The sequence below is a fragment of the Cyrtonyx montezumae genome, unplaced genomic scaffold (genome assembly GCF_038088225.1).
Source record: "Cyrtonyx montezumae isolate F1298 unplaced genomic scaffold, pur_monq_1.0 scaffold_1, whole genome shotgun sequence".
Classification (NCBI taxonomy): Eukaryota; Metazoa; Chordata; class Aves; order Galliformes; family Odontophoridae; genus Cyrtonyx; species Cyrtonyx montezumae.
The window spans coordinates 5,651,167-5,678,808 of record NW_027071825.1 but is presented as its reverse complement, the minus strand read 5'-3'; the positions used below and the strand labels follow the sequence as shown (position 1 = coordinate 5,678,808).

The window sequence follows — 27,642 nt, the reverse complement described above, 5'->3', positions numbered from 1 at the left end:
CTGTAACCACGGAAAAATAAACAGGATATTAAGAAAACTGTGGAATTATATCCTTGATAACTTAAGATAAATATTATACTTTTACTTCCATATTTAGTGAGATTGTCAGAACTGTTTGCTTATGGCTTTTAGTACATGAGACTCCATGTAACTTAACAGTATCTTTTGACTACTTTTTCAGCTCGAGATGCTGATGAGAGGGAGAAGTGGATTCATGCTTTAGAGGACACCATTCTCCGCCATACTCTCCAGCTGCAGGCAAGTTTCACTTTTGCTCTTACTTTTTTTACTTCTCAGAACAACAGAGTACAGTGGTATGACTGCTAATATCAACCAAATCTTGCACAGATTCTTCTTCATTAGCTGATATTTTTATTGGTTCCAGACTGACATTCACATGCCAAGTTCTTTTTTCTTTGTTTTAAACTGAGAGTTAATTCTTTTTGAGTCAAGCAGTATGAGATGCCTGGAAGCCTGATGTATATTTATATGCCATCTCATCTTGAAATTGGGGCAATAAATTGAACCTAGCATTGAATCAGAAATGGTGCTTATGTTTGAATCCACTGTACAGGCTGGATGTTGGTAATTCTCTAGATTTGAGAATAGATGATGGACTCAAGGTGGTTTTCAGCACTGTCCTGGAGACCTGAGTGTGTCTATGACACCCAGTAATCCCTCAGAAACCCAGACTTAGGGATTTTCTCATACCTGGTTTGTCTGATGACACTGTAGATTGTAGATCACTGATGACAAAAGAGATTTGCTCTTTGTAGTGAATAAAGGTTTAGAATATTTTAAGACTACAGCAAGAGAATTGTCTTAAAGGCTGTCATTGTATAAACATATTAAAATCTTTAATATCACAGTAGGAGAAGGAGCTTATAAACACTGATTTATGTGACATTTACTCAGTCTAAAGAATGAGAGCAAGCCTGAATTGATCCCATCCAACCTCAGGGAGTTTTGTTTTCCCAGTAAGTGTACTTTAATTTCTTGCTAAAAAGTGCTTGGCAATCTTTTCTTTTTTTTTTCCTTTTTTTTTCTTTTTCTTTTCTTCTTTCTTACAGAACTTTAACATTCCTTAAAAAAAACAACCAAATAAAAAAAAAAAACACCCACAAGCAACTGAATTATTACTTCATCTAGTAATATTTGATGGAGTAAATAAAAATCTGCGACTTCAGCCCTCTTCAATAAATACAACGCTGAGTTAACACCTCACGGGCCACTGTACTGCGTGGACCGCTCGATTTCAAGAGCCTTTTCGAACGCGCCGTCTCTAAGTGCCGACGCGTGACGAGCCCCCGCTGCAGCCCCGCCCGCGCAGCAGCAACCGCCATTCCCCGCGGGGCGGGGCGGCCTCCGGCGGGCAGCCAACCCGCGGCCGCTGTTCCCGTCAGGCGGACCGCGGGGCCGAGGCCGCGACACGGGGGGTTGTTTTCCCGCCCCGCCGGAGGCGGCGCTGTTGGGCCGGGCGCTGCGCCAGCCGCTCCGCGCCGCTCGTGTCGCCGTTCCGCGCCGAGGGATGGCCGGTGTGAGTACGGGCGGGGAGCGGGGACGTGGCGGGGCCGAGTCCGAACAGACTGGAAGCCGGCTCAGCCCCGGGGGCAGCACCGGTGTTTTGCGGCCGTGCTCGGGTTCCCCACCCGGGCGCCGTCGGGCTTCTCCGATTCTCGTTCTACCTTATCTGGGCGATAAAGACAGATGTTTCAGGAGGGGTTACTGGCCCCGCGGTTACGGGCGTCACAGTGCCGTTGTGGAGAGGATTTTCTGTAAAGATATTTTCTTAGGTGGCCCGGGCAGAAATTGCTCTCATACAAATCTATTCGAACTGATACCAAAAATTTACTTCCTCGATTCCTTCATCAAATTTTCGTGCAGCTTCCAGTATTTTATGAAGAACAGTTTGCTTGGTCTGGTCCTGGAATGCTCAAGTTCAGAAAGTGAGACTTTAACTCTGGTTCATTTTTAGCGTGGAGCAGGCATCTGTTGGGCATGAGAAAGTTTGCTGAAAGGAGGTGGTCTTCGTGTCTGCGGAGCAGATCAGCAAAGGACAGTGAGCTGGTGCGAGGTGGTGAGCTGCGGCGGTGCCTGGTGCTCCCTGCTCTGGTCTATTGCTTTCTTTCGTTGGCCTTAATCAGTCTTGAGAATGGAGGTGGTTTGGAAACATTTGAAAAAAAGCTTGTGAGAATGAGTTATTATCAAGGAACTGGGGAATAACTGAGTCATAAATACGTAGAAATGAACAAAGTGATCTTTGCTGTCCACAGGACTGACAGATAGTAACACAGTACCAAATGAAGCAAAAATGGGAAGGAAACACTTCAGATGAACACTCCAGCTGAAGTTTATTGTTTTCCTTGCTATTTTTGTACGTTCTTACATTTAAAGTAAGTTACTCTTTCTTACAGTACAAGCATTGTCTATTCAAAAGACCACAGTAGGTGGTGTGATACTGTTGGAATCCCCCTGTGCTTTTCCCCCATAGCCCTTGCAGATCCTGCACTGACCGTTACCCTGTCAGTGGCTGTGCAGTGGCAGCACTTTGGTTGCTTCACACTCACGTATTATAATAGGTATTATTCAGAGTGTACCTGAAGTAAAGATAGGTTGTGCCTTGATTTCCTTCTTTGTCTGGGCAGAGGTAGGAATATGATAACTTGTTTCAGATCTTTTGTTCCTCGTGGGAATTGATGACAACTGCTTTCAAGCAGGAAGTGCTTCAGGTCTTCTTGGTCAGTCCGTGTGTCCTTCTTTCCTCTTCAGTCTTCAAGTGGCCCTGTAAATGTCAGGTACTTCCTGGCTCCAGAGCTCTCTCATATTAAAACCACTTGGAGATAAGTCAGTGTCTCCTGGTACCATGATAACATGGTTGATTCTTTTCTGATTTGAAAAGTGCAGGAACTCTGTTAAAACACCTGTGTACCTTAAAGAAACAAAAATAACAACAACAACCCCCCAGGAGCTATCTGTTTAAAATACTGCAGGAAATATTCTCATACCTTAAGGGAATTTAGGAAACAAAGTGAATAAATTTAAGCATCTAAAAGGCTGATCGTGTTTGCATTTATTCTGGTAGTGCTTTTTTGTGTCCCTAATTGCCCTGAGCTAGAGGAATGTCTTTTTATTCTTCTCTTTTTTTCTTCTCCCATTAGCTCAAACCTTCACATTCATTCTTGCCTTAAAATCCTTGAGATGTACTTTTCCCCTTTGTCATTCCAGTGCTGCTAGAGCATCTGGTAACTGTCTGAATATTCATGCTTTCTGGCTAGATAATGATAGAAATAATCCACATTAAAGAGTACTGAAATACTTGCAAGCTATGAAAGCTTTCCTACCCAAACCTAGGAAAATCCTTGAGATAAAGCCCCAGGCTGTTACAGCCTCTACCTGATTTGCCAGTGAACACTGTAGTGATTAGGTAAAGAGTTGCTACAGAGAATGGAATTTTAAAAGTTCTCTTGATTGCGTGCTATCTCCATAATTTGACCAAGATATTTACCTTGTAGGTAGCAAATAGTAGAGTAAGAAAACTGTGGACTGAGAAGTGGATCTGTGATGGTTGATGAGAAGGGTGATAACAGTGGCTTAAATATTAGGAGTTATGCCATGGCTTCGCCAATAGCTGCTGCTGGAAGGAGTCCTGTCTTGGTTGCCCAAGCAGAAGGGAAGAGACAGCACAGTGAGAAAAGCTGCACTGGGAACTGACTGAAATTCGGACTACTTTCCTGCAACCCTCTGTTTCCCAGTTTAGTTTCAACTCGGATTAGTTTGCATATTGTGTTGGCTATGTGGCAAGGCAAATGTTTGTGCTGACTAAAGAAAGAGCAGAGTAAGGGTGAGAATAAACAACAGGAGAACGGAGTTGTTTCTGGTTCAAGTGTGCTGGTAAAGTGTTTGGGAAAATGTGTTGCTAGTAGCAGTTCCCATAGCCTCCTGTTATCCAAGATGTGTATTGATTAACTTAAAGCTGCAAATAAGAATAGTAGATGGAATAAAACTTTCTTGATACAGGTATATTCTGAACATTATAGGGGTTGAAAAATCTAGCAGAGGGGGGAAATGTCAGGACTGCAAATAGAAGACCAGAAGATACTGTTACTTAGTAGCTCACTGCTTACTGTGTCCTTTTTTCAGTTTTCTACCAGTAGCTGTTGCAGGCAACTTCCTTCAGAAAATCAAACACACTAGGCAGGACATACATTTCTGATGAAGTACTGGAAGTGAACTGAGAACACCTCGTCCTCTAAGCTGACTCACAAAATTCTTTGCTGGACTTGGAAATGTAATTCGATGAGGGATGTTGCAAAAGTGTCTTCAAAAAGAAAATAAATCCTGCTCTGAACAGCTTTTCCTCACCCAGGAACAACCCTTGTCAAGGCTTTGCTGTTGCCTCTATCTTTTTCTTTGCTTCTCTGCCTTCATTCAGCGTATTTTCCACTGAAGTTCTTATTTGAGAAATACACCAGCATTTTTCTGTTATGAGTGTATTACTTTGGATTTGCCCTGATATTAGGAATCTATATTTCGGAAGAGCAGAAACAGCCTGAGTTCCTATTCTTTGTGATTTGAAGATACTTGTTCACAGCATAGCTTCAGTCAGTAGAGAGCCTGGTCCAAGCTGCTTCTCCTGTGGGACCAGCTCCTAAGTTAGATAAACTTGGCCAGGGTCAAACCCAGCAGAGTTCTGAACTCTGCCCTCAAGAGGGTGGAGGTTTTGCCATCTCTGTGAGCAGCTCTTTTGTCAGTTAATGAGTAGGTGAGCACTATATAATGCAAGCTTCTCATTAAAAAAAGTATTCATAAAAAAAAGGTATTTCAGATAGGCAGTTTCCCAATTTAACAAGCGGTTCAATGCCATTCATGTGAGCGTGCTCACCCGTTTCTTTTGAAGGCTGATTTCCTACATGGCAGAGGAAGGAAGAGAGGGAAGGTGGGAGGTTGGGCCCCCTTTTTCCTCTCCTGTGTCTTTGGATGACCACATAGCAAAGAAATAAGGATGTCATTTATGTCTGTCTGCTCTTTGTCTGCCTGTGGTCTCTAAATTACCGGTGAGTTACAAGTACTGATTTTGAGCTTTTGCTGTTCATGCAGCACATTTTTTCCTGCTATTCTTAATCTTGATATTTTTGTAACTTATCTCATTTCTGACTTTAAACCATGTGAGGACTTAAAATTATTAACCTAACCTCCTGTAAGATAGACTAGTAAATTAGCTCAGCAGGTTATCAAATTTCACCTAAATAGCCTTTATACAGATAAAGAGTGTAGTGAAATGTGACTTCATGCACACAGAATGTTTTAATTACTTTTACGTTTCATTTCAGTGCTGAGTCAGCTTGGCACTCGCTATGCTTGTCTTTTATAATTTTCTCTTTGTGTTGACTGAAGTTTTAACTTTCTAATAGAACTTTTTAGGTTACAGTTCTCACTTGATATTTGATGTTGGTGTCTGTTCTGTAGCACTTCATGTTTTAGTCAAGGTTTCCTTTACCAGGAAATTTAGGAATGGTGTTTTATCTCTAAACTGCACGTTTTTGCAGTATGGAGGTGAGCCTGTGTTTGAGAATTGGTTTAGCACTCACTTGTTCAGTCTTCACTGGGGAGCACTGAATTCAGCTGCATTTTAATTGGCAAAAGTGGTTTCAGGTGTGAGAAGTGCAATCATGCACCTGTGTATGGTTTTGTCCTCCTTAACTGAAATGTGAGAACATGGATTCACAAGGCATTCTTCAGGAAAAAAACTCCTGAATTCTCCTTTATATTTTTCAAAGGAACTTTAATTAGTGTTATTTAAGGATTTTTTTTTTGCAATTATAAGTAATGAAATGCTGTGCTGTGTTACGATTATGCCCACACTGAAAATGCACAGCAATTTGCTGTTACTGATTTAGCTGCAAATGGGAGATGAATGTGTTCAGCTGTGTGCCTGTGTTTATACAGTGCATGCAAGGCAACATTTATCAGCCAGTTGGCACTCAAAACCATATTGCTGTTAATTTTTTCCCCATAAAAGCCATCTAATTATATGTTCTTTTTTTTTTCCTCCTATCTAGGGTGTGGATTCAGGGTTTGTTCCCAGTGTTCATGATTTTGATAAGAAACTTACTGAGGCTGACGCTTACTTACAGATCTTGATAGACCAACTGAAGGTAAGTTAACAGATCAGTATGCTTACTGTGCTGTGGAGATTTCAAAGTCTGTCTGAAAGGAAGTTCAGCAGAGGGGGGAAAGTAATGTTTTGTGCTTTGCCCATGTTCTAATATATGTGGGAAGCAAAGAGTTTACCTGGCTGAGCTGAATGCATGCTGCAGAAGGCAGTCCTTTTCTTGTATGTGAAACCTGCTGATATTAGAATTGTATTTCTTGCTTTCATAGGAAATAATGTTTTTTTTTCCCCTAGGACTTAGAAAATTAAAAGTTGTAATAGACTAAAAGCCGAAAGAAACTGAAAATGATGGTCTCTGTTTTTCCTAGAGTAGATCTTGAGATTGTTAAAGCTAGAAAATCAGAATAACTTGAACTTATCTAGAAAATTTGCAATGGCTGAAACATCTTTTTGTATGTGTAACTTCTTGGAAATGTCAGAGATCAGTTATTTTAAAACAAACTGTATTGTGTCATTTTAGAATGTTATCAGGTAATGCACAACTACAGTTGCAAATAGGTTTCAGACTTTGTTGAGATAATCCATTTGTTTTCATTCAAGAACAAAATAAAAATAATCTATCAAAAGTTCTGTACCAGTACAGTTCTTTTCCTCTTTGTTTATACATTTCAAGAGTAGGGGATAGGGTGAGGAGTGATAAGGTCATATCTCTCAGTACTCACCTTGTTGAGGAAAAACAAAGTTCCTGCTGCTGGTTAGGACGCTTTTTCCCATGACTCAGCAGGTTAAAATTGCTCTTAAGGTTGCTTCAGTTCTGCTGGTTTGGACTTTTTTTTTCCTGATATAACGGACAAGTATGGTATATGGAGTATGCAGCAAAAATTCAGTTGCGGGGTGGACATGAGGGAGAGTGTAGCAACAAGAATGGAAATGGGAAAAGAGATGCAAGCAAAATTTGAAGCTAATCTGCAGAGAGTTAGCCAGGAGTTAGCTTTAGTTTGTGTTTCAAGGCCATCTAGCAGGAGAATATGAGCAAAGCATGGCTCACTGAAGGAAGGTATTTAAACCTAACTCCTTTTAATCACTTTTGATGTCAAGCGATCACAACTACAGTCTGCTTTAGAAGCAGAAATGAGCCCTTGAGGGGAAGGGCATCATGGAAATAACTCGTTCTTAGGCAGGTTAGCTCACCTTGTCAAAAATGTGTCCTTTTTGTCTAAGCAGGGGTGGGTATGATGAACTTTTGAGCATTACCCTTATTCACTTTTTTAATTCCCTTCAACAGCTTAATGGCTATTTGTGTGTGCACCTTAGCGTGCTGTCAAAAGCAATTTTAAAATGTTTCAGCTCAGCCTGCCTTAAATACTTCCTTAAGGTTTTCAGTAAGAATTTGTTCTGCTTTATTTGCCTGCATCTTATATTCCACTCTTAATAAAACAAATAAATGCAGTGATAAAGCTGTGAAATCTTTTTGTCTTTGCAAAAGAAGTGCTTGCAAGTCTTAAATGATTTGAATAATTTACCTGAAGGTACTTGGATCTGTTGATGAGGATTGAGGCTTTTTTGGTAAGCATTCCATGTGCTGCAAAGATCTTTACAAAAATAAGAGAATGATAGTTTGAGGTGTTCTATTGAGTGTTACCTTTGTTACTTAACCTTATCTTCTTGTTGAAACTGTGGTAGTACCATGACAGCCTGAGCTGTGGGACTAGCCTGAGGAGCTGAGGCTTTGTTTCTTACAGGATGCAGTAATATAAAAAGGGAATTACAAGTTTGTTACATCACTAATACTGAAAAGAAATACTAAGCGAAAACTGCTGTGGGTGATAATACCAAGGTCATGTAACTCAAGTACTTATTAAATGTGCTTACTTCAGAATTTTCAGTCATTTTTTCTGATACATAGCAAAAAACCCATTCAATATTTCTCTTGCTTTTAGCTCTTTGATGAGAAGCTCCAGAACTGTAAAGATGACGAACAAAGAAAAGCAAGTACATTTTGACTTAAATATTGCTTATTTTGCTTGATCTGATGGCTTTGTGCATCAATAGATTCAACTTGTCTAAATAATGAAAGCAGTTGGAGTAATATAAAATCGTAACTGGTGTTGTTAGTGGTGAACTGAATTTTTTAGTAATACTGGGTGCCATGTTTATAACATTAAAAAGATTTCAGTCTGTAGAAAATGATTACTATTCTGTTATCCAACTTCACAGCATTATAACTTAAATTTTTAGTTTAATTTTTTTTTAATCTTATAACGAAGATGCACACTGAATGGATGTGTTTGTAGGGATAGCAAACCAATTGTGAAGGGAAAAACTAAACACCAAGAATCCCATGTTTCCATTTTCAATCTGCATTTTTTTTCTGTAACAATGACCAGTAATTTTACAGGTTGGAAGTCTGAGAATGAGACTTGATTTACCTTAGGTGATCCTGTAAGTGTGTTTCATCTGTAGACAACTGACCAAAAGAGCAAGATCTAAAGAAAAGACACTCTGTTTTTCCTTGCATACTTACTGCTGGGGAAGAACTCTCCTTCAGTGTTGACCTCTCTTCAGGTGCTACTTTGCAGATCAGGCAGTACTTTTCTCTTTTATTTTTTTTCACCTGCTGTGACAGTACTTCTAATCCCTAGAGACTTTCTGCATGTTGTGCTGATTTCTTCATTTCTGTAAGGTATCCACGTAGGGATTGACTTTGTAGAGAAAGGAATAAGCTTATTTATTAGAGGTCAGCTTCCTCAGTTTTCAAGTCTCTAAGTGTTGCTATTACGATATGTTCCATTTATTCTCTATTAAAAATGAAAAAAGATCTCACAAAATACTTCTTTTGATCGTGTTTCTTCTTGGACTGAAGCAGTTAAGAGGCTTTTTAATGCCGTATTTAGCAGTTTTCCAGTTTATGTAAATATGGTTCAGCTTTCAGGCCCTGGACTGAGTCTGAACTGCAGGGTACTGCCATTCAGCCCATAATCTTTTCATCTGAGGAAGTGAGATTTGGTGATTAGTTTCATGTTATGTGTTTCCCAAATAGCTAAATGCTGTTTTCTGCAGCTGTTTATGGCCAGACGTTTAAAACTTGAGTGATTATTTTGGTAAGAGCATTGGACAAAACACTGGACCTACTTTGTCTTTTGAAGATAATGCCATTGGTTAGGGTGTGGGTGTTCTGAGGTGCTTCAAGGTCTCTTGAATATTTTCTTCTCGGACGTGGTGATTTGTGGAAGCTGGAAGAAGATTTAGACTTGATGTGAAGACTGAGAAATACTGTGGAGGAGGTGTAGCCTGATCAAGCTGTTTGGCTCATAGCAAGTAGGTTTGGTGAAGTAAATCTAAGGCTGAACACAAGGATTTAAATTGCACTTTACTGATTCCAGCCATGAGCTTACGTAATCTGTGGCTAGGTCTAGTAACCAGGTGACCTTAGTTTCATCCCATCCCAGATCTTCTGTGCAACCCCAGGTTTGTTCTGCTTTTGTATCTGTGCAAGAATAGAAACGTCTGAATTTGACTGTTGTTGGAAGATTACAGATGAGTTGGGAAAACGCTGTGACCAGAGTGCGTTATGTGACCGACCAGTCATCACTTTCAGATTGAACAGATTTCAAGTTATCTGCAAAGGGAATAAGATAGTGATTTTTCTTGTGTGTAAATATTGTTATAGCATCTTGGAAAAGAAGTAGATGAAGAATAATCAAAACTGCTGATGGCTGCTTACAGTTGTCTATAAAGCCTTAAGACTGAATGATTCGTTGCAGCTGTTTTGTCTTTCAGCTGATGAAAACTGTTGGGGTGCATGTATTTTGGCACTGTAAGGCTCAGAACTTTCAAGTGCTGTCATCCAATTTAAAATAATTCTTTTCAGTACATGTTCATGAAGTTTGGACTAGAGGTATAATAGAGATATGAGAAATAATAAAGGAATGCTTAACTGTTGGCATATTTTGTACCTGCAGCAGAAGTAAATATAGCGTAGCATCCCTGAGAGGCAGTTTCCTATGTGACTAGACGTAGTCTTTCCTGTGGCACTGTTTGGCCACCTCGTGCCACGCCAGAGGTTGAAGGAAAATGTATTGCATCCTTATGAATATTGTACAGAACAGAGTATAACTGAAAGATTTTCCCTGGGCATTTGCTGGGAAGCCACGTTTTTATCCACATAAACTAAGACTGTGAATCTACAGGAGTGAACAGATGCATGCTGATCTCTTATGGTGCAGAATTTGGCTTGCTGTTCTGTGTGGGGAAAAACGTTTCTTTACACACTTGGAGAATCATAAACAAGCTGATTCAAGTCACATGAGACATTCATATTAATTAAAACAAAGAGGTCCTGTAATTGAATTTGTAGATCAGTGCTGAGTCCAATTGGATGATTTTGCCTTCAGCAGATAGACACAAGGACATCAACAGGATGCATGTGCTTCTTAGATAGGTCATGTTCACGTGTAAGAAACATGCCGATGCCTTTTGCATGCCTGGTGTACAAGTTCCACACAGGAAATACTTGTGAACCAGTGTTTCCAGATAAGAGGGCAGATTTCCAGGTGTATGAACTGTCTGTTTAGAAACAGCAAGAATAGGAGCACGCTGTTATTTTTTCATGTTTTTTTTTAAATGGAGTTGACTTGAATAAAGATTAATTTCAAGTAATACTGGCTGTTGGAATGTACTGCTTTCAGTACGTTAGAGTAGTGTAGTTGGAGTGAATCATCATACTGAATTTCATCCTTGTTGCTGTTTGTGTTAGGCAAAGGTGGAGCATGGACTTCAATGGGTAAAGATGTGTAACATCACTGCTCAGAAATCCTTAAGCTTGGCAGCTTCAGGTTTTAATTAGCAGCTTGATCTCAGTCTTTTCAATTACAGAGTGATAGTTTTGTCTTTGTGTAGAAACAATCTTCTTCATGTTGCTATTTTTTCATTCCCTCCATGTGTTTAAGATTAAAATACAATGCTGTACAGTATTTAGGTCAAGCTGCGTGCTGGAAGTTCTTTCTTTAACCTCACTGTTGGGATTTTTCTTTTACAGAAAATTGAAAGTCTGAAAGAAACCACCAGTGTAAGTTATTCTAATTTTTTTTTCACTACTACATAGATTCTGAATGGTCACCTTGTTTTCTTTTGAAAAATTCTAAACTCTGTTACTGAAAAATGGAAGGTTGTTTTTGTTTGTTTGCTTTTTCATTAAGGGTGGTGGGATTTCAAACTTCATGTTCAGAAACTGAGTAAAATAACCTTTTATTTCACTCATTTCAGGCAAAAGATGTTGATGACCTGTCTCTCTTTTGGTCGTATTTTCAACTTTCCTAAAACTTTTTTGGGCAGTAGGAAAAAAAACCCCAAACTAAAACCAACAACCTCTGGAGAGGTTATCTTTACCATTTGATAAATCCACAGTTTTTCCAGCAGAAACATCTGTTCAAAAAAAAAGCTTCTTATCACAGATATACTCTTTAGAGTCACATGACAGGGACTTTACTAACATGGATAACTTGCTTCTCCTGATCTGTTAAATCTTTGAATGAGATGTGATTGCCTACAGTGAGGAGTATGGATTCTGTGCTCTGAGTGCATATTCTTTCATTCTGTCTTGCTTGTTCCAGCCCTTCATCTCAGTTTTTCAGACATATACATCTTAGTATTTACTACAAAGTCATATTCTTGGATGTGTGTTTTTAGAATTGAGTCTAGGTCTCTTCCAGTCCTTCATCAGTATTTCTTCACATCTGGTAAATCATAGGGACGAACTGTTTCTGTAAGGATTGTGGAAAATTACCACTTTGCCTTGGAATAATTTTCTCCGAGCTCTGATAAATCAGTATCATCTTCTCCAAGTAAATGCTGTCATATTTTTCTAGTTTTCTTCCTCACCTTGTCTTTTATGCTGAGTCTTCTATAGGATCTATTCTTATTTCTTGAATGCTCCTGCATTCTTTCAGAGCACTGATTTGCCTGTTAATCTTCCAGTGCTGTCCTCAACTTCCCTTTCTCCTCACCTGTCTATTGCTTGAAGTACTGCTCAGAGGATTAGCCTGAATAATGGAAAAATCTCACTGCAGTGTGGATTTCAAGGAGCACAGTGTACAGGGTCAGATACTTAAACCCATAGATAAGGTCTCCCTTGGGCATCTTTCTCTTCAGGTTATACATCACAACTTCCCTTAATCATCTTTCCTGTCGTTTTTGTTTCCGGTCCTTTGCTGGAATTTGCTCCCAAATACCCAAGTTTGTCTCAATGTAAAGTGTGGTACAGGCTCATACAGCTCTGCTGGAGTCTGATTAGTGCTAATTAAATACGAGCTAGGTCAGAGCTTTTCTGCCTTCCCTGGGATGTTGTGGTGGATAATGGCTGTAGCTGTGCCCTGTTAGCTGTGCCCAGGGTGGCCCAGGGTAATTCACTGTAGAGCCCTTGTTTTTCTGGTGACATGATGCAGAATCACATTAGCTAACTCTCTTAAGAAGGCAAACTTTCTTGCTCTTTCCTTAATTTTCTCTTTTTACATGTTTTGTCATCCTGAATGTCTTTATATGCTGATGTTAACGTTTTCCAGTGCTCCCTCATATTTTGTTACTGTTGCTTCTGCCTCATGTTCAGCTTTTTCTTTGTTATTCTGCTGTTTTATTGTGCCTTACTTTGTAGTAAGCATCAGAACTTGCACTGTCTCATCTTCTGCAGAACATCCATTACCTTCACACTAATTACTTTCTTTACTTTTTCTTCTTCCCTCCCCCTTATCTTCATCTTACAGAGAGAGCTTGTCAAGTATGTAAACGAGGGATACTTCTGATCAGAACAGAAGTAGTAATACTGCTAAATGCATTGGATACATTTGCTCAGAATTTGCCTGCTTGCATTTCTTTGAAAGTTAGAAGCTGACTTTCATTTCTCCTTGGAATGCTGTACTTAATGTGGCCTTTGGAGATTTCTCCTGCTGTGCTTCTGTCCTTGGCAAAAGAAGGGCAGAAGAAAGGGGTGGGTGAAGGGAGGGAAAGTTGGGCTTCTACAGAAGTGAGTGTCTGTTTAGGTCTTGACAAATATATTCAATAATATTCTGTGTAACTATGAAAAATACATGTAAGTACAATTATTGTAAATGCTGATATGTTTGTTTTCTTATTTTCTTAGAGCATGGTAGAATCAATAAAACACTGCATTGTCTTGCTACAGATTGCTAAAGTAAGTACACTGTAAATTATTCTGATTTTATTTATATGGCATTAATCTGAGAGAACATTTTTTTTCTTCTGAGAATTTGGAATCTGAATGTTCTCTACACATTCCAGAATATACATCCAAAAACTGCTCTAAGTTGATCTATGCTACTATTTAAATGATGTTTCTGAAATACTGAGTTCCGCAGCAGACAGTCTGGTCTGCTCATATTGATGGTTGTGTTGATGACAGAACTTTTCTTTTTTTCCTTTTGAGTTGAACTTGCAGAGTTTTCACAGTAAGTCAGAATTTCAACTAATGGAAGAGCTATGAGCTTAACAAAGCTAACTGTTCTTTGTGTTTTGTTGAAGAGTATGACTACCAGGAATAGGGAAAGGGAAAATGATGGTGTTAATAATCTGAACTGGTTTAATGAGGTCTTTATAGATCTGAAATGTCTGACCTTGCTGGAACAACTTGAAATAGGCTGTATCATTTGTGAATGCAGCATGGGCAATGCAGGTACACTTACCACTGTGCTTTTGTTACTTTTGCCTAGCTAGTGATATGTTATTTATGATGTTGATTTGTAGACCAGAAGCAAAGTGAAGGTAGGCAGTGTTTTGCAAAGCATGAGAATTTAGGACAGTTAGAACACACTCTAGTATATTCAGAAATAGGTGTATGCATCTTTTTTCTGTCATCCAAGTCAACTTTTTCTTTTCATGGCTTTCAACTAGGATGCTGTAGCTTATCTGCATTACAGATACAGTTAGCAAGATTTTGAGGCTAGTGAAAGTGGCAGTATTGGGAACCTTCAGAATCAGGTTGCTTCGGAGGCAGAAGTCAATACTTAAAAGATGATTGTGTATTTTGTGAAATTTAGGCTTCACATTAGCAGCTTAAAAAGATGGTGAAGTTCTGAAGGAAGGGTGCATTAGCTAATGGGTTCATGCAAAAAGAAGTCTTTATGAATAGTGGGGTATGTGGAAGTAATTTTGTGCCACGTTAATGCACAGTGAGAACCGTTTACAATTCAAGCACAGCAATGCTATCTGAACCTTTCACTGTAGTGACAGCAAAAAGAGTCTTGTCAGTACCTATATTTTGCTGTTATTTAGTACTGAATATATTTAAAATGTTCCAGCATAATGAAACTGGTGGATAATGTGTCAGTTATAGATAGACTGTAACAGGATTGTTGTCTTACACATATTATCTGACTTGCTGTGTTAAGGTAGCTCTTGGAGAAACCCTCTGCAACAAATGAGTTGCTCAATTTTTTGTTACTTCTACATAAATGTGTTTAATAGTTGTTATTTACAGAGAGGTTTAGTTCCCATGAAATATTGTTTATTATTTATTTGAATGTTCTACTGTGCAATTAGTAGCAAATTTGTAAGAGCAGAGTTATAATCTTTTTTCCATCGAAGATCAAATCCCATTTCTTACGTGTATTTTGGGTAAGGACAAATGTGATTGCTTATCTTGCACTGATGCTAAGTGTATCATTTTGAAGTTGATTAGATGGTTCACCAAGAACAGACAGAACTGAACTTGTAGTGCTTGTTATAGTCATTTTTGGTGAGGTTCAGTGTTTCATGGCTCCAGCTGTCGTGTAGGTGTAAAGGTAGGTGGAATCTGGGTCCTAGAAAACACTAACAAAAACACTAACAAAAAAACTGTATCACTTTGAAGCCCTTCCTTCTGTACTAGCAATTAATATTAATCACTGTAAAAGGACAGGTGTTTGAATGTTGATATTTTTACTAAAGAATAATCATATCTAAAGATCTAAAGCAGTGTCATCCCAGTTTTTTAATAATCTCTCCTCTGCTTCATCACTTCCATTTCCTTCCTTTCTCTTATACAGATGTACTGTTTGATATCATGGCCTTTCTGTCCCATCCCTTTCCCCCTCTTCCTCACCTGTGTTGGTATCTTGATTTCTTACTGCTGTAGATAATTAAAGATTTGCTGATGATTTGTGTGTTTTCTTTTGTTTGTTTGTTTTTTCTCTCAGTTCTGTTGGTTCCGTGTCTGTGAAGTTCTAAGGATATAAAATTGTGCTTTGTCTGGCAGCTTTCTGTTTTCCAGTGTATAACCTTCTAAGAATCTTGAAGCTTCTTCTCCCAAAGCTGTAAGGCAGATATGGCTGCTGGCTTACACTGCTGAAATTAAATCATTATGTTAACACACACCCTTTTCCCCCTCTCCCCACAATGTCTGCCCTTTTTACTGCTACAGTGCCTTTCTCAGTAGGAGACAGACTTCATAATTATATATATATTTTTTTGTTTGCATACCTTGAAAATGGTTACCACATTTCTTTATCAGAACATCTCTATTTCCATCATCCAGCCGATTACTATTTGGATTTATTGGTGTGCTGAAGAAACCTGTTTCTTCCTGTGTCTTGAGCTGTTTGACACATTCAGCCTGCTCTAGGAATTGGGCAGTTACATTTTTGGTAAACTTGCTGGTAGATGCAGGGCATAATTATGGCTCTTGTATTTGAGGTTACCCAGGGCACTATGAAAATAATGAAGTAAATACTTTTTATGTATATTCCTGACTTAGAAAAAAGCAATTAAGCGAAACTGAGTGGGAGGAGAGGAGCGGCATTGGCTTGGGTTCACCCCTGCCTGTGTATGACAATTGGTGTTGCCCAATTTTACTGATGCAGTATGTATAAATGTATATAGTGGTCTGTCATGGTCTGATAAATTGACAGGAATACATAGGCCATGTTTTGTGAAGCAGTTCTTATAGTTCAGATATTTAGCTTAACATCTTTGCCATCTCCATTTCTGGCCACTTCTGCCTGCCCACATCAGTGGCGTTTCTGTTTCATTGCCTCATTTGCTTGCTGCATAGCTGATGCTGTGCTGTGGAGATAGGACAGTGAGCATCAGTATAAAAACAGCTTCTTAGCGTTTTATGTCCTAGGAGTTAGAGAAGGTATCATGATGTGGAAACTGTTTGGAGGGGAAAAAAAATGACATTTTGTCTTCTTTGTTGTAAATGTACAGCCCGGTGGAACTCACTGCCCTTAGTATTGTTTTTCATTGTGGACAGCCCTGCTTAGGAAAGGTCAGCTAGCTGATGGCGAAAAGCTGCCTGGATTTCACAAGTGTATAAGCTAAGGAAGGGCGTACAAAGGACTGAGACATAAGTATGTGCTACCTGTATTTGTTCGTGCTATTTACAGCTTTTTTCCCCCTCAATCTTCTTCATAACTTTAACTGGAAATCTAGAGAATACTCCGTAGATGTGTCTTAGGCTACACAGACATACTGGTTAATAGGAACTGTGCAGCAGAAGCAAAGAAATTTCTCCCAGTGTGCAGTGAAATTTAATACCAGTGTTGGTACAGTGTTCAACCTGTGCTAGCTCTGGGTTGATATGAACTTCATGCTTACGAGTTTGATTTCCCCAATGACAATTTATTCTGTGCACTGCTTGCTCCTTCTCATAATGCTCCTAGGCAAAAATAAGCCACATTAGGCTGTTTATAAAAAAAAAAAAAAAAAGTTTTTAAATCTTACAGATACGAAAAAGCTCAAAACATTCAATATATAAAAGTACTTTTCCCTTTCAAAAGCCAGACGTGCTTTTGGAAACTTGTTCTGTGTGCTGAATCCTCTTCACCAACCGAGAACTTCAACTTTCAGTTTTCAGGGACTCGCCAGTGCTGCAGACTGTGATGTGGGGGACTCTTAGCTAGCTGGGAAGAGCCTACACTGTGAGATGTGACTGTGTCCTGCAGGGTAGAAGGGACATTTCTGAAGTTTATTGAGCTTGTTCAACAGATCCTCAGAAAACACTCATCTGCAGAGTGCTATGACGATGTATGGAGTTGTTTCCTCTGAGTTAGTTACTGTGTCACATGGTGAGGAACACTAAGGTGGCTGAAAATGTAATGGTTCCTGAAAGAAGCTTGCTATTAGAGCTCTCACATAACACAGAACTGCTAAGACATACGAGATTGATTTGTTGATACTCTTAACATTTTTTCCTTAAGGACCAAAATAATGAGGAGAAGCACGCAGATGGACTTATAGTAAGTTTAAATCTAATCTTTGTCTCCCTTTACTTCTGCAGAACATGTGAACAGAGACCTGACTTTCCACTCATTTTGCAATGTTGTTCTTTCTTTCTCTAATTTACTGCTTCAAGTACCTTGTTAAAATTCCTGTTGGGTCATTAACTTCCAAGATTGCTCACAGCCTTGCCATTAGAAAATACAGTGGCCAGTTTCACACTGAGTGTTTTAAATGGCATTGTTACAATGGAGCACCTAGAGAAGTCTGCCATGTGAGCAGATGAAAGGGAAATCACTGGTATAGAAGTAGTTCTATGTTCCATCTGAAGGATCTTCACTATAAAATAGATCAGCTGTCCATGTGCTTCAAGTTGCTTGTCTTTACTGCAGTGCTGCTCATTCAACACGGTTGTGTTCTGTCTGTTTAAGCAGTGTTCCTTCTTTAATATAACTTCTGCATTTTAAATGTAACTTCTGTCCTCTGGTTTAAGTCACTTCTCTTTCTTTGTTCTCTTTTTTTTATCACTTAAGTACATTTCCAGATACTTTTAATATGAAATTAGTTTCAGCAGAACGACTCTAAAAAATTAAAATTTGGTTTTGTTGCAGTTGACAGTAATTCCCAAGCTTTTTGTCTTTTCTTTGTATACATTTACTGGTCTGGTTTAGTGTCATGAACTTTGGAGTAAAGATTCACATAACAGGTTTTGGCCTCATGCTTGTTGCAAGATAAACAATTACCCTGTGTGTCACATAGTTCAGACCTTAGTGCAATAGAGTAGGTTTTGGGAAGGGGAGGGCAGGCAGCCCCACATCTACACATCCTATGGTAGGGGTGATGTGGACAGCAGATCTCCAGCTCAGAAGTTTTAATACAGATACTGAAACTTAACAGAGTCAACATTTGATTTTCTACTATTCTTACTGTCCGTGGTCTGGCTTATGCTGAAGAAGTATAGTGAATGATGCAACAAGATGTTGTGAAGGCTGAAGTTTGGGTTTTCCTGAGATCCGTATTGGCTTGGGTAGAGGTCAGGATTTCAGTTTGAACTTGTTGCCATGGTGGAATGACAGTTTGGCTGTCTCTAAATGGTTGGGTTTTTGTTTGTTTTTTTTAACTTTGTTAAAATCAAAATATGATATGTTTATTTGTTTCTAAACCATAAAGACATAGCCTAAAATATCAGAGGACAGACCTCCAGTTCATGCTGGATAGTGGAGAACTATTAAAGAAAAAGGTTACAACCCTGCAAACAGAGTCAAAAGGTGAAGTTCTGAAGTTCTTTTTTCTTTATCACAGCAGTGTTCTGTATTTCTGTCTCGTGTTACTAGTTTCCCTAAGACCTAGGGGAGACAGCCATAGCAACAGTGTCTTGTGTATCACGGGGCTGTCTGTTCTAAAATCTCTCAGTTCTGAGAACAGGATGATTTTGAACTGTGATGTTTGTGGGACAGCTGCCTTTGTTGTGTGCACAAATGCGTAAGAAAAGGTCATGTCTAAGGGAAGCTGGCTTTGTGCTGGATTGCAGCAGAGTAACAGTATATACCCTGGGCTGTTCATTTGCATGCTAGTTAATGACACCAACAAGAACTTGGCGGTTTTTATACCTTTTTTTTCCTGTAACTGGGGAGGAATAGTTTTGTTTTAATAAGTTCTGTGCTATAAAAAGTCTTTCGAGCTTCACAGATTTTTAATGTGGGGTAAGGTTCAGGAATACAGTTAACCAGAGAAGAGGTAAGGATGGAGCCTTCCTATCATAGGAAGTCAGGAGGACAAGGTATTGTATTGCTTCCTTTGGTCAACAGCTTTCAGTTTAAGGACAGTAGCAAGATCTCCTCATAGGCAGGCAAATAAAGGTTTTCACAGTTTTGACGTAGACCACTATTTTTTAATTGCAAGATGTATGGAAAAGGGTCTTACATGCCTTTTACCAAGTAATGAGCCAGAAAAACTGTAAGGAATCAAAGTATTACTGTTCTGAAAGCATTTCTCATGTCCTCAGCTGTCGATTTGTGTTTCACTTTCTCTCTCAGGAATTTGCTGCCTTGCATTTATGCACTTCTTATGCTCATGGTGTTCTTACTATCTCTGCTTTTCTTTTTTTTAATTGAGGAAAAAAAAACCACGTGCTTTTGTTTCTTTTACCTCAGAGTACTATAAACCCTGTTGATGCAGTATATCAGCCCAGTCCTTTGGAGCAGCCAGTGATCAGTGCGATGCCTTCCCAGACTGTTATACCTCCAGGTACGGAAGAGAAGCTCAGTAGCAATATTCACAAAGAGGCAGAGGCAGCTGCCCTCTGCACGGAGGGGCTGCATAAAGGTGGGTGGCTTCAGTGCCACGTGTCTGCAGTGCTCACTGCACCTGGTGCTGCAAAGCAAAGGAAAAGAGCAGGAGGCGTGGAGCTTCCTCAGCCTCCAGGTAATGCTGCCTCGAGTTCTGTGGATGAGCCCGTGTGTAATGCTTGTCCTGTGTTACTAGCTTACACATCTAATATTCTTGGGTAAATGAAAGTATAGTTTTTGGAAAAGAAACAGTAGCTAACTGATGGCAGCTTCTGAAATATAAAAAATATCCAGAGTGAAAAGCTAACAGTGACATGTTTCTCTGGGAGATTTGTCTAGACAAAAGATTTTTTTTTGAGTGAGGTGATGTAATGTGGACTCTCCTTCCCCAGAAAAGCACAATTTTCATAATTAAACGTAACTTTTGTATCAAAATATTTCCTAGAACCTCAGCTGTGCAAGTCAGAGCAGCGACCCTCATCTTTACCAGTGGGACCTGTTGTAGCAGCACTTGGAAATCAGACTCCAACACCAAATAGTACAGGTATAGCTCTGTGTAAACAACTGATGTATGGGGAAAAGCTGCGTGTGCTGTCTGCAGTCTGCCGTTACAGTAACACTGTGCAGGCCAACTACAAAGGAGATGTTAAACTGTTAGTAATGCTGTAGTCCTCTCTTTGGGAATGATACTGCTCATTCCCATTGATGCAGTTCCCTCGATGCAGTTTTCATCAGTAATTCCAGTGACTTGATTTTATTATTTATGGCATGCTAACTGCTGACATGACCTGCTGCACTCACGGATGGTCTGACTTTTTTTTCTGACTGTATGTGAACTTGAACAAACTGTTCTAACTTTGGAGTTTCTTGTGCTTCAAGTGGGAGTTGGAGCAGATGACTTCCAGAGGTCCATTCCAACAGGAACCATACTGTGGATCTGTAGAAGTTTTCAGTATCACTGCTCTGCCTTTAATCTGCAACTGTGGAGAAAATATGTCCTTATGCTTCACTGTTGTTCTCTGCTCTTATTTTTTGGGTGGGAGGGTAATGTTTCTTTTGTCACCTGTTAAGCTAAGCTGAATATGAACCTAACTAATGATGGCTTTTGAGTTTTGTAAGCTACTGGGTTTGCTTGAGTCTGATTTTATCAGTCTTACTCGCAAGTTAGAACTGGTGGATTTTGTGTTTAGTTTTTAATTATTGTTTGATTGTTCTTAAATTAAACTTGTCATTCTTAATGCTGTACAGGAAGCGGGCAGTCAGCACCTAGCAGCAGCCTCACTTCTCCAAGCCATGTCAATCTGTCTCCGAACACAGTTCCGGATTTTTCTTACTCAAGCAGTGAGGATGAGTTCTATGATGCTGATGAATTCTATCAGAGCAGTTCTTCCCCAAAACGATGTATGGAGTAAGTAGCTGAGAGAGTGCAGGCTGTGCTGAATACAGATTCTATTTCTGTTGTTGGTTTGTTTGTTTGTTTTGTTTTGTTTTTAATCTCGAGTGTCAGGCTCATCTACTTGCAGGGGTTGGTTAATCAAACAAGACAGATTGGCTTAAAATAAACATACAGAAAAGGCAAGCCTCTCTTTGTGCAACAGAATAAGAATACAGAATAAGAATACTGTATCCCCTAGCACAGCTGTCTGTCAGAGAATGCAGCTTCTTTCCTGTTCCAGCTGAAATACATGTATACATGACTCTTAACATAGATTGAAATAGAGAAGCCACCAGCTCAGAGAATTAATCTGAGACCAGGATGTATTTCATGTGCGTGCACTGTTAAATAGCCAAATCCCCATCACCATTATTAAAAAATAAAACCCACAAAACAAAAAAATGAAAAACAAATCCCTTAAGTTGCCTGCCTCTCCCCAAAGACTCTACTTCCTTATTAACCAGAAACACCATTTTAAGAGAGGCTACACAGTTTTCTGTGGAATAGCATGCAAACTTAGAAAACTGAAGCCAAAGTATGATAATATAATGAACTGTAATAATTTCTGAATTTTCTCGTTGTGAGTTGCAAGAACTTATTACTGTTCTATAGTTCTTCAGGGTCTGCTGCAGTCCTGACTCGCAGCAGCACAGGGAGCAGTTTGAAACGTCCAGATACCACAGAGTCACTCAATTCTTCCATGTCTAATGGGACGAATGATGCTGGTAAGTGGACTGTGTGAGCTTTATGTAAGGAGCTTTTAATTGCTGACCTGTCTGAAAACTGTCAGCATATGTATGCAACAAGATAATAGCTAGCATATATATATTTAACTAGCATACGTATATATAGACAGTCTTTGAAGGTTGAGTGATGAAAGCAATTTGGTCTTTCTAGATCTCTTCGATCCTCCTGATGATAGAGATGATGATGCAGAAGGAGAATCAGTGGAAGAACATAAGAGTGTTATCATGCATCTCTTGTCACAAGTCAGATTAGGAATGGATCTAACAAAGGTAAACTTGACAACTGTTCACAGGGAGGGAGAGGAAAGCCCTGAGTTCTGTATAAATAATGTTGAAGTGATAATCTGACTGTTCATTAATGGATAGTTAGGCTATGGCATTTCATTCTTCCTCTCCCAGTAACGATTCCAATTAACAATAAATGCTGAATAGTTAGAAAATAGTTAGAAACTCCTGAAATCTGATGACTTTCTATAGAACGTAACTGTTCATTGTGGGAAGCAGAAGAACAGGTGGAATGTTGCTACTGCATACAGCAACCCCTTACCCAGATTTATAGGCGCTCCAAGAGTCAGTTCAAAGGGAACGAGATCTGTGGTATCCCAGTGTGTGTTAGTGTTCATTAAGATGCACATGGAGTAAAGGCAGCTGTTAAGCTTGTAGTGAAACACTGCTGAACTGAGATTTCTTGGAGTAAGTTGCTTGCTTGTTTCAACTACTACACGTAGAACTGAAGAACTGGATGTGTTCTGAATGTGACCAGCTTAAGTGGGAATTCACTGAGTTGGAGAGCAAAACAGCCTCAGACACACAAAGCCTTGGGTGGTTTGTAAGCCATTTACAATTAGTACGTAGAATGATTTTGTGCAGGATGCCAAAATACCTTGATCTGTCTGTAAGAGCTCGATTTCTTTACTCAGGTGGTTCTTCCAACATTCATCCTGGAAAGAAGATCACTGTTGGAAATGTATGCTGACTTTTTTGCACATCCGGATTTATTTGTCAGGTATTCAACATTTGAAGTAGAACTGGTGCTTACGTAGTTTATTACTCTTAGGGGCTGTCAAGTATAAGTTACTAATTCTGAGGAAAAATGCTTGATCTAAACTTGAAAAATAGTCATAGTAGTCTGGTTGAACTGTTAGCTGTAAAGCAATTAACCATCCAAAAACTTCGCCGTGTTTGAGAGGTCTACTTATGTGACGTGTTGTCTGTTCTTTTTTGTTTTGGACTGTGAAGCATTAGTGACCAGAAGGATCCAAAGGAAAGAATGGTTCAAGTGGTTAAATGGTACCTGTCAGCTTTTCATGCAGGAAGAAAAGGGTCAGTTGCTAAAAAGCCTTACAATCCCATTCTGGGTGAGATCTTCCGATGTCACTGGGTGTTACCGGGCACCGAAGCTGAAGATGATCTGGTTAGTTTTCTATAGTGATGTGTCTTTTGATCCTTATAACACGTGCAGGTAATTCTCAAAGCTTTAATAAATAGTTTACTGACTGAAATTGCATGTGCTGTGTTCAAAGAGCAACATTTACAAATTGTGGTAATTTCTTAACTGATTTTCTTTTCCTGCCTCCCTCCTCTTCCTTTTTCTTTGGACAGAGGTTTTAAATACTGTGCATAATAAGATCTGAGCCTTCCTTTTTTTTTTTTTTTTTTTTGAGAACTATTTGACTTGTTGAAAATGTTGTTATTTCCCAAACAGTTTCCTATTAATTTCTTTCTTTTAAAGTTCTGATTTTTATCAGTTCTCTAATGCAGTATATTTTGAACATGAGCTTCTTTCCATCACTCAGAACGTAGAAAGCAGCACAGTTTGTCCACTATATTTAATTCTTGTCTGAAAATCTTTTTGTAAAGTTTGAAGGGTACAAAGTCTTCTGAAATTTGGATTCTGAGCTTGTGCAGGATTTCAGTTGGACATCTGTGCCTGGCCATTCCTTGTCCTTTTGTACTTTGCTGTGGTTGGCCTGTTTCAGTGAAGGATGTGTGGTCTGAAATAATCTACTAGCGTACAAGATCACACCCAGTTTTATGTTTCTGAGGTGAATGTTTAAACTCTTTTTGTGGAACAAAGACAGTGTTGTTATTTCTCCTTCTGTTGCTTCTGACAAATTACTTCTTGTGATCTGCCACAGGCAACGAATGTTGTTAGTGGTTGTGTGACCATTCCTGATGTGCATGTCAGGCTACCTGACAAATCCACAGAACACCACTGTAATGTGTTTCTAGAAACCTCCTTAAACGTGGAAGCAGCTTCTCTTGGAAGCATCCAGTTACTTTCTGCTGTTGTGTTAACACTGTCAATGAAAGTCCTCTCTCCTACCACACAGGAGCCAGTTTCAGAAGGACCAGTTCCGTGGGTCAGCAAAAGCAACGTAACCTTTGTGGCAGAGCAGGTCTCTCATCATCCTCCAAGTAAGTTGGGAATAGCTTTGCTAACAGAAATGGCAACAGTGAGGTCAGCATCTGGTATAAATGACTTCACTTCCTCTCTGATTTAAAGCTGAAAGTTTTTTCTAGAAACTTTTTTTCCGCAGAGAGAAACAAATTCAAACTGTTGCTACATATTCATAGGCACTTAGAGATATTTCTTGACACAGGAATTGGGAAGTGGTATTAATTTCTGGTGCTGCTGTTTTTAATATCTTTATCTATTCAGTTTCAGCATTTTATGCGGAGTGTTTTAACAAGAGGATACAATTCAATGCTCACATATGGACCAAGTCAAAGTTCTTAGGAATGTCTATTGGAGTTCATAACATAGGGCAAGGTATGTGTGTGAATTCAGCCATAGAATACTTACATTCTGCAACTAGAACTTTGACAAGACATTCTGTGGGATACGGATGTTGAATTTATGTAGCTAGGAATTTATGTAGCTTATGTACCTAGGAACTGGAGACTTTCTGCACACGTTGTGTGATGAAATCACCCAGAGCCACATTTCTCTTGTAAATGCCACAATTTCCATGCCTTCTGTGGCAGCTTGACACTCCCGGGCTCAGTTCCTTTCTATACTGTCTTTTTCATGAGGCATTATGTGAAGCTTTACGAAGGTTTTGCTGGATGTTTTTTAATTTTTTTTTCTTTTTAATAGGGTGTGTCACATGCCTAGATTATGATGAACACTATATTTTGACCTTTCCTAATGGTTATGGAAGGCAAGTAAATACTCTGTTTGGTATTTTCATTTTTCTCACCTTGTAACACACCACATCTTATATTTCTCTTGCCAGGCTCTACATGTGTATACATCTGTTTGTCATTGCAGGTCTATTCTCACTGTGCCATGGATAGAGCTTGGTGGAGAATGCAGTATTAGTTGCACAAAGACAGGCTATAATGCTTCCATTGTCTTCCACACAAAGCCATTTTATGGAGGAAAGAAGCACAGAATTACAGCTGAAATCTTGTAAGCGAGCAACTTATCTTCAGTTCAGTTTACTTAAATGCTGACTGTGCTTTTTAAGGTCAGTGGCGTGAAATCCTGAAACATCTGTACCCATCAGCTTGGGTTGTGATGGCTGTGTGCCATAGGATGCCATTTACAGCCAGAGGATTTGTGAGGAAAGCTATGTAAACCTGTGTTCTAGCTTTGCCATGCTCCAAAGTATTCTCAGCTGTATCCTGAAAGGGATTTGTTTCCACCCCAGAACTATCTAAGGGCTTTTTTTTTAGTCAGTGTAATACAACTGAGAGATGTCTCTTCTTTTTCTAGTTCTCCTAATGACAAGAAACCCTTCTGCTCAGTTGAAGGAGAATGGAATGGTGTCATGTATGCAAAATACTCAACAGGGGTAAGGTACCTTTTTTTTATAACTGTGCGTGTGTATGTATACATACACACATATATATGTATGAAAATATGAATTAGACAAACATTAGCAGTTGGGAACTCACATGAAAATGCTCAGAAGATCACAGGAATGCTGAATTCAGGACGGAAGTCCTTAATTTATTATTTTTAAGGTAACTGGACTCTGTTCTTACCATAAAAAAATCAAAAGAATAATGGAATGTATTTTCTGACAATCAGAACACAAGAAGAAGAAGGTGCAAGTCTAGATAAAGAACTGATAAGTATTTCTTTTTCATCCCTCATTAGGAGAATACTGTCTTTATAGATACCAAGAAAATGCCTATAATTAAGAAGAAGGTAAGGAAACTGGAGGACCAAGAGGACTTTGAGTCTCGCTGGTAAGAACTTGAGTTAAACTGACAGATCCAGCTCTATTTCTTGTAGCTGAACAGTGTGACTGAGCAGGTGCTCACTGCACAGACAGCTGCACTCTGCACTGAAGCGTGGGCAGGTTGGGCTCTAACAGGGAAGAGTCTCCTCTGTCCCTGGGACGGCCAGAGAGCTTTGCTACCACATCCCTGTTTCTGAATAGGCAGAGCAGTTGTGGTTTAACATGTATTGTGTTTCTGTCCTTTGGATAAGTGATCAGTGCAAACAGTGATGACAGATAGGCAGCGATGTTTCTACAGCCTTATAGCTCTGTGCTTCTATAAAGCTGTCTCCATTCAAACTTCTGTTTTCAGCTTATGGAAAGATGTAACCTACAACTTAAAAATACGAGACATTGATGCGGCTACAGCTGCAAAACATGCACTTGAAGAGAGACAGAGAGCTGAAGCCAGAGCCAGAAAGGAGAATGAGACCCCATGGGAAACAAGGGTGAGCTTTGTTCAGAGGGTGTTCATGTCTTATTACCTGCAGTATTTTACTGACCTGCTGCTATTTAGGCATAAAAAGCTGACGCTTTGTCATTCCCTTTCCTCTAGTTATTCCATGAAGATGGTGAATGCTGGGTTTATGATGAGCCACTACTGAAACGACTCGCTGCCAGTAAGCACTGAGCGGGTTAGAAAACAGAAGGTGTTCAGGCCCTGACTTAGCAGTTTACGTCTGATACCAAGATAGTCATCTGTCGTCACATACGTAACGTTTGGAGCACCTGTCCCCTCCAGTTACAGTGGTTCCTATCTCAGGGATACCGGACTTACTGATGCAGATAAGCAATTAAACGGAACAGGGAACGTCCTGGCTGCGTGGTGGTTTCTGCTGGACTCGGCTAGACTGGTCGTGTGTGCAGGCTGCAATGGCAGGCTGCTGCTGGAGCCCCTCCACTGCTGCTTGTGGAGATCTGGGCTGCGATGTACACGCCTTGTAGAACCACTGTGAGGGCCTTGACATTTGGTATCAGTTGCATTATGTTCCTGGGTCCTACATATTTAAAACAAAACAAAACAAAACCACACCAGAAAATAACATGCAAGACATCATCTAAAGCTAGTGAAAGTTGGCTCTGTGTCAATAGGAGGATCCCTTGGATGGGAAGGTCTGTTAGAAACTGCTACGTAATGTTATCTTCCACCTGTATGATAATCAAATCTTTCGGCATTTCAGTGTCTTGCCCAAAATAACTTTGTTATTTTGAGATTAAAATGTAACCATAGATAACTCTACTCAATGCATCTTAAAGCTTCATAAATAGATTTTTTCAAACTTCTCTTAAGGACTTTTTATTTCATAATAAACCTTTGCAGCAAGACTGTACCTGCAGCTGAGTGATGACCGTTTCATGTGCAGCGTTCTGATAGCACGCTCTTTTCCGCTGCGAGCAGTCACACCTTCTTCCTAAAGAGCTCAGTGAAGTAGCACAAGGAGCAGAGTGGGCAGCACCATTCCCAGTGGGCAGCAGGAGTTTTTGCATTTGTCACTTAGCCAGAAGCTCAGTAACCTCGGGGTAAGTAGCTGGATGTAGCAGTCAAACTACTTTTCCTTCCGTGGTTAAATCTAGTTTTTATTTTATTTCCATTTTTGTTTATCTTACACATACAGAAAATTTT

General features: G+C 39.5%; 1 protein-coding gene across 2 annotated transcripts in view; it reads left to right on the top strand.

Moving 5' to 3' along the window:
* The window catches only part of OSBPL9 (oxysterol binding protein like 9), a 50,055-nt gene extending 22,761 nt beyond the window's left edge, over positions 1 to 27,294 (top strand). Inside the window, exons 4-25 of one of the 2 annotated variants that reach the window (XM_065739084.1) lie at positions 182 to 258; positions 5,225 to 5,227; positions 6,060 to 6,155; positions 8,053 to 8,100; positions 11,151 to 11,180; positions 13,248 to 13,298; positions 17,299 to 17,337; positions 19,471 to 19,564; positions 20,051 to 20,149; positions 20,854 to 21,013; positions 21,653 to 21,765; positions 21,938 to 22,056; positions 22,707 to 22,792; positions 23,026 to 23,200; positions 24,120 to 24,204; positions 24,449 to 24,559; positions 24,887 to 24,950; positions 25,061 to 25,201; positions 25,508 to 25,586; positions 25,895 to 25,986; positions 26,332 to 26,467; positions 26,575 to 27,294. In XM_065739084.1, the coding sequence (XP_065595156.1) occupies positions 182 to 258; positions 5,225 to 5,227; positions 6,060 to 6,155; positions 8,053 to 8,100; positions 11,151 to 11,180; positions 13,248 to 13,298; positions 17,299 to 17,337; positions 19,471 to 19,564; positions 20,051 to 20,149; positions 20,854 to 21,013; positions 21,653 to 21,765; positions 21,938 to 22,056; positions 22,707 to 22,792; positions 23,026 to 23,200; positions 24,120 to 24,204; positions 24,449 to 24,559; positions 24,887 to 24,950; positions 25,061 to 25,201; positions 25,508 to 25,586; positions 25,895 to 25,986; positions 26,332 to 26,467; positions 26,575 to 26,649 (1,973 nt within the window). In that variant the 3' untranslated portion in view covers positions 26,650 to 27,294. The remainder of the gene's footprint in view (positions 1 to 181; positions 259 to 5,224; positions 5,228 to 6,059; positions 6,156 to 8,052; positions 8,101 to 11,150; positions 11,181 to 13,247; positions 13,299 to 17,298; positions 17,338 to 19,470; positions 19,565 to 20,050; positions 20,150 to 20,853; positions 21,014 to 21,652; positions 21,766 to 21,937; positions 22,057 to 22,706; positions 22,793 to 23,025; positions 23,201 to 24,119; positions 24,205 to 24,448; positions 24,560 to 24,886; positions 24,951 to 25,060; positions 25,202 to 25,507; positions 25,587 to 25,894; positions 25,987 to 26,331; positions 26,468 to 26,574) is intronic. The other variant, XM_065739095.1, reaches the window with a different exon arrangement.
* Positions 27,295 to 27,642: the final 348 nt, after the last annotated feature.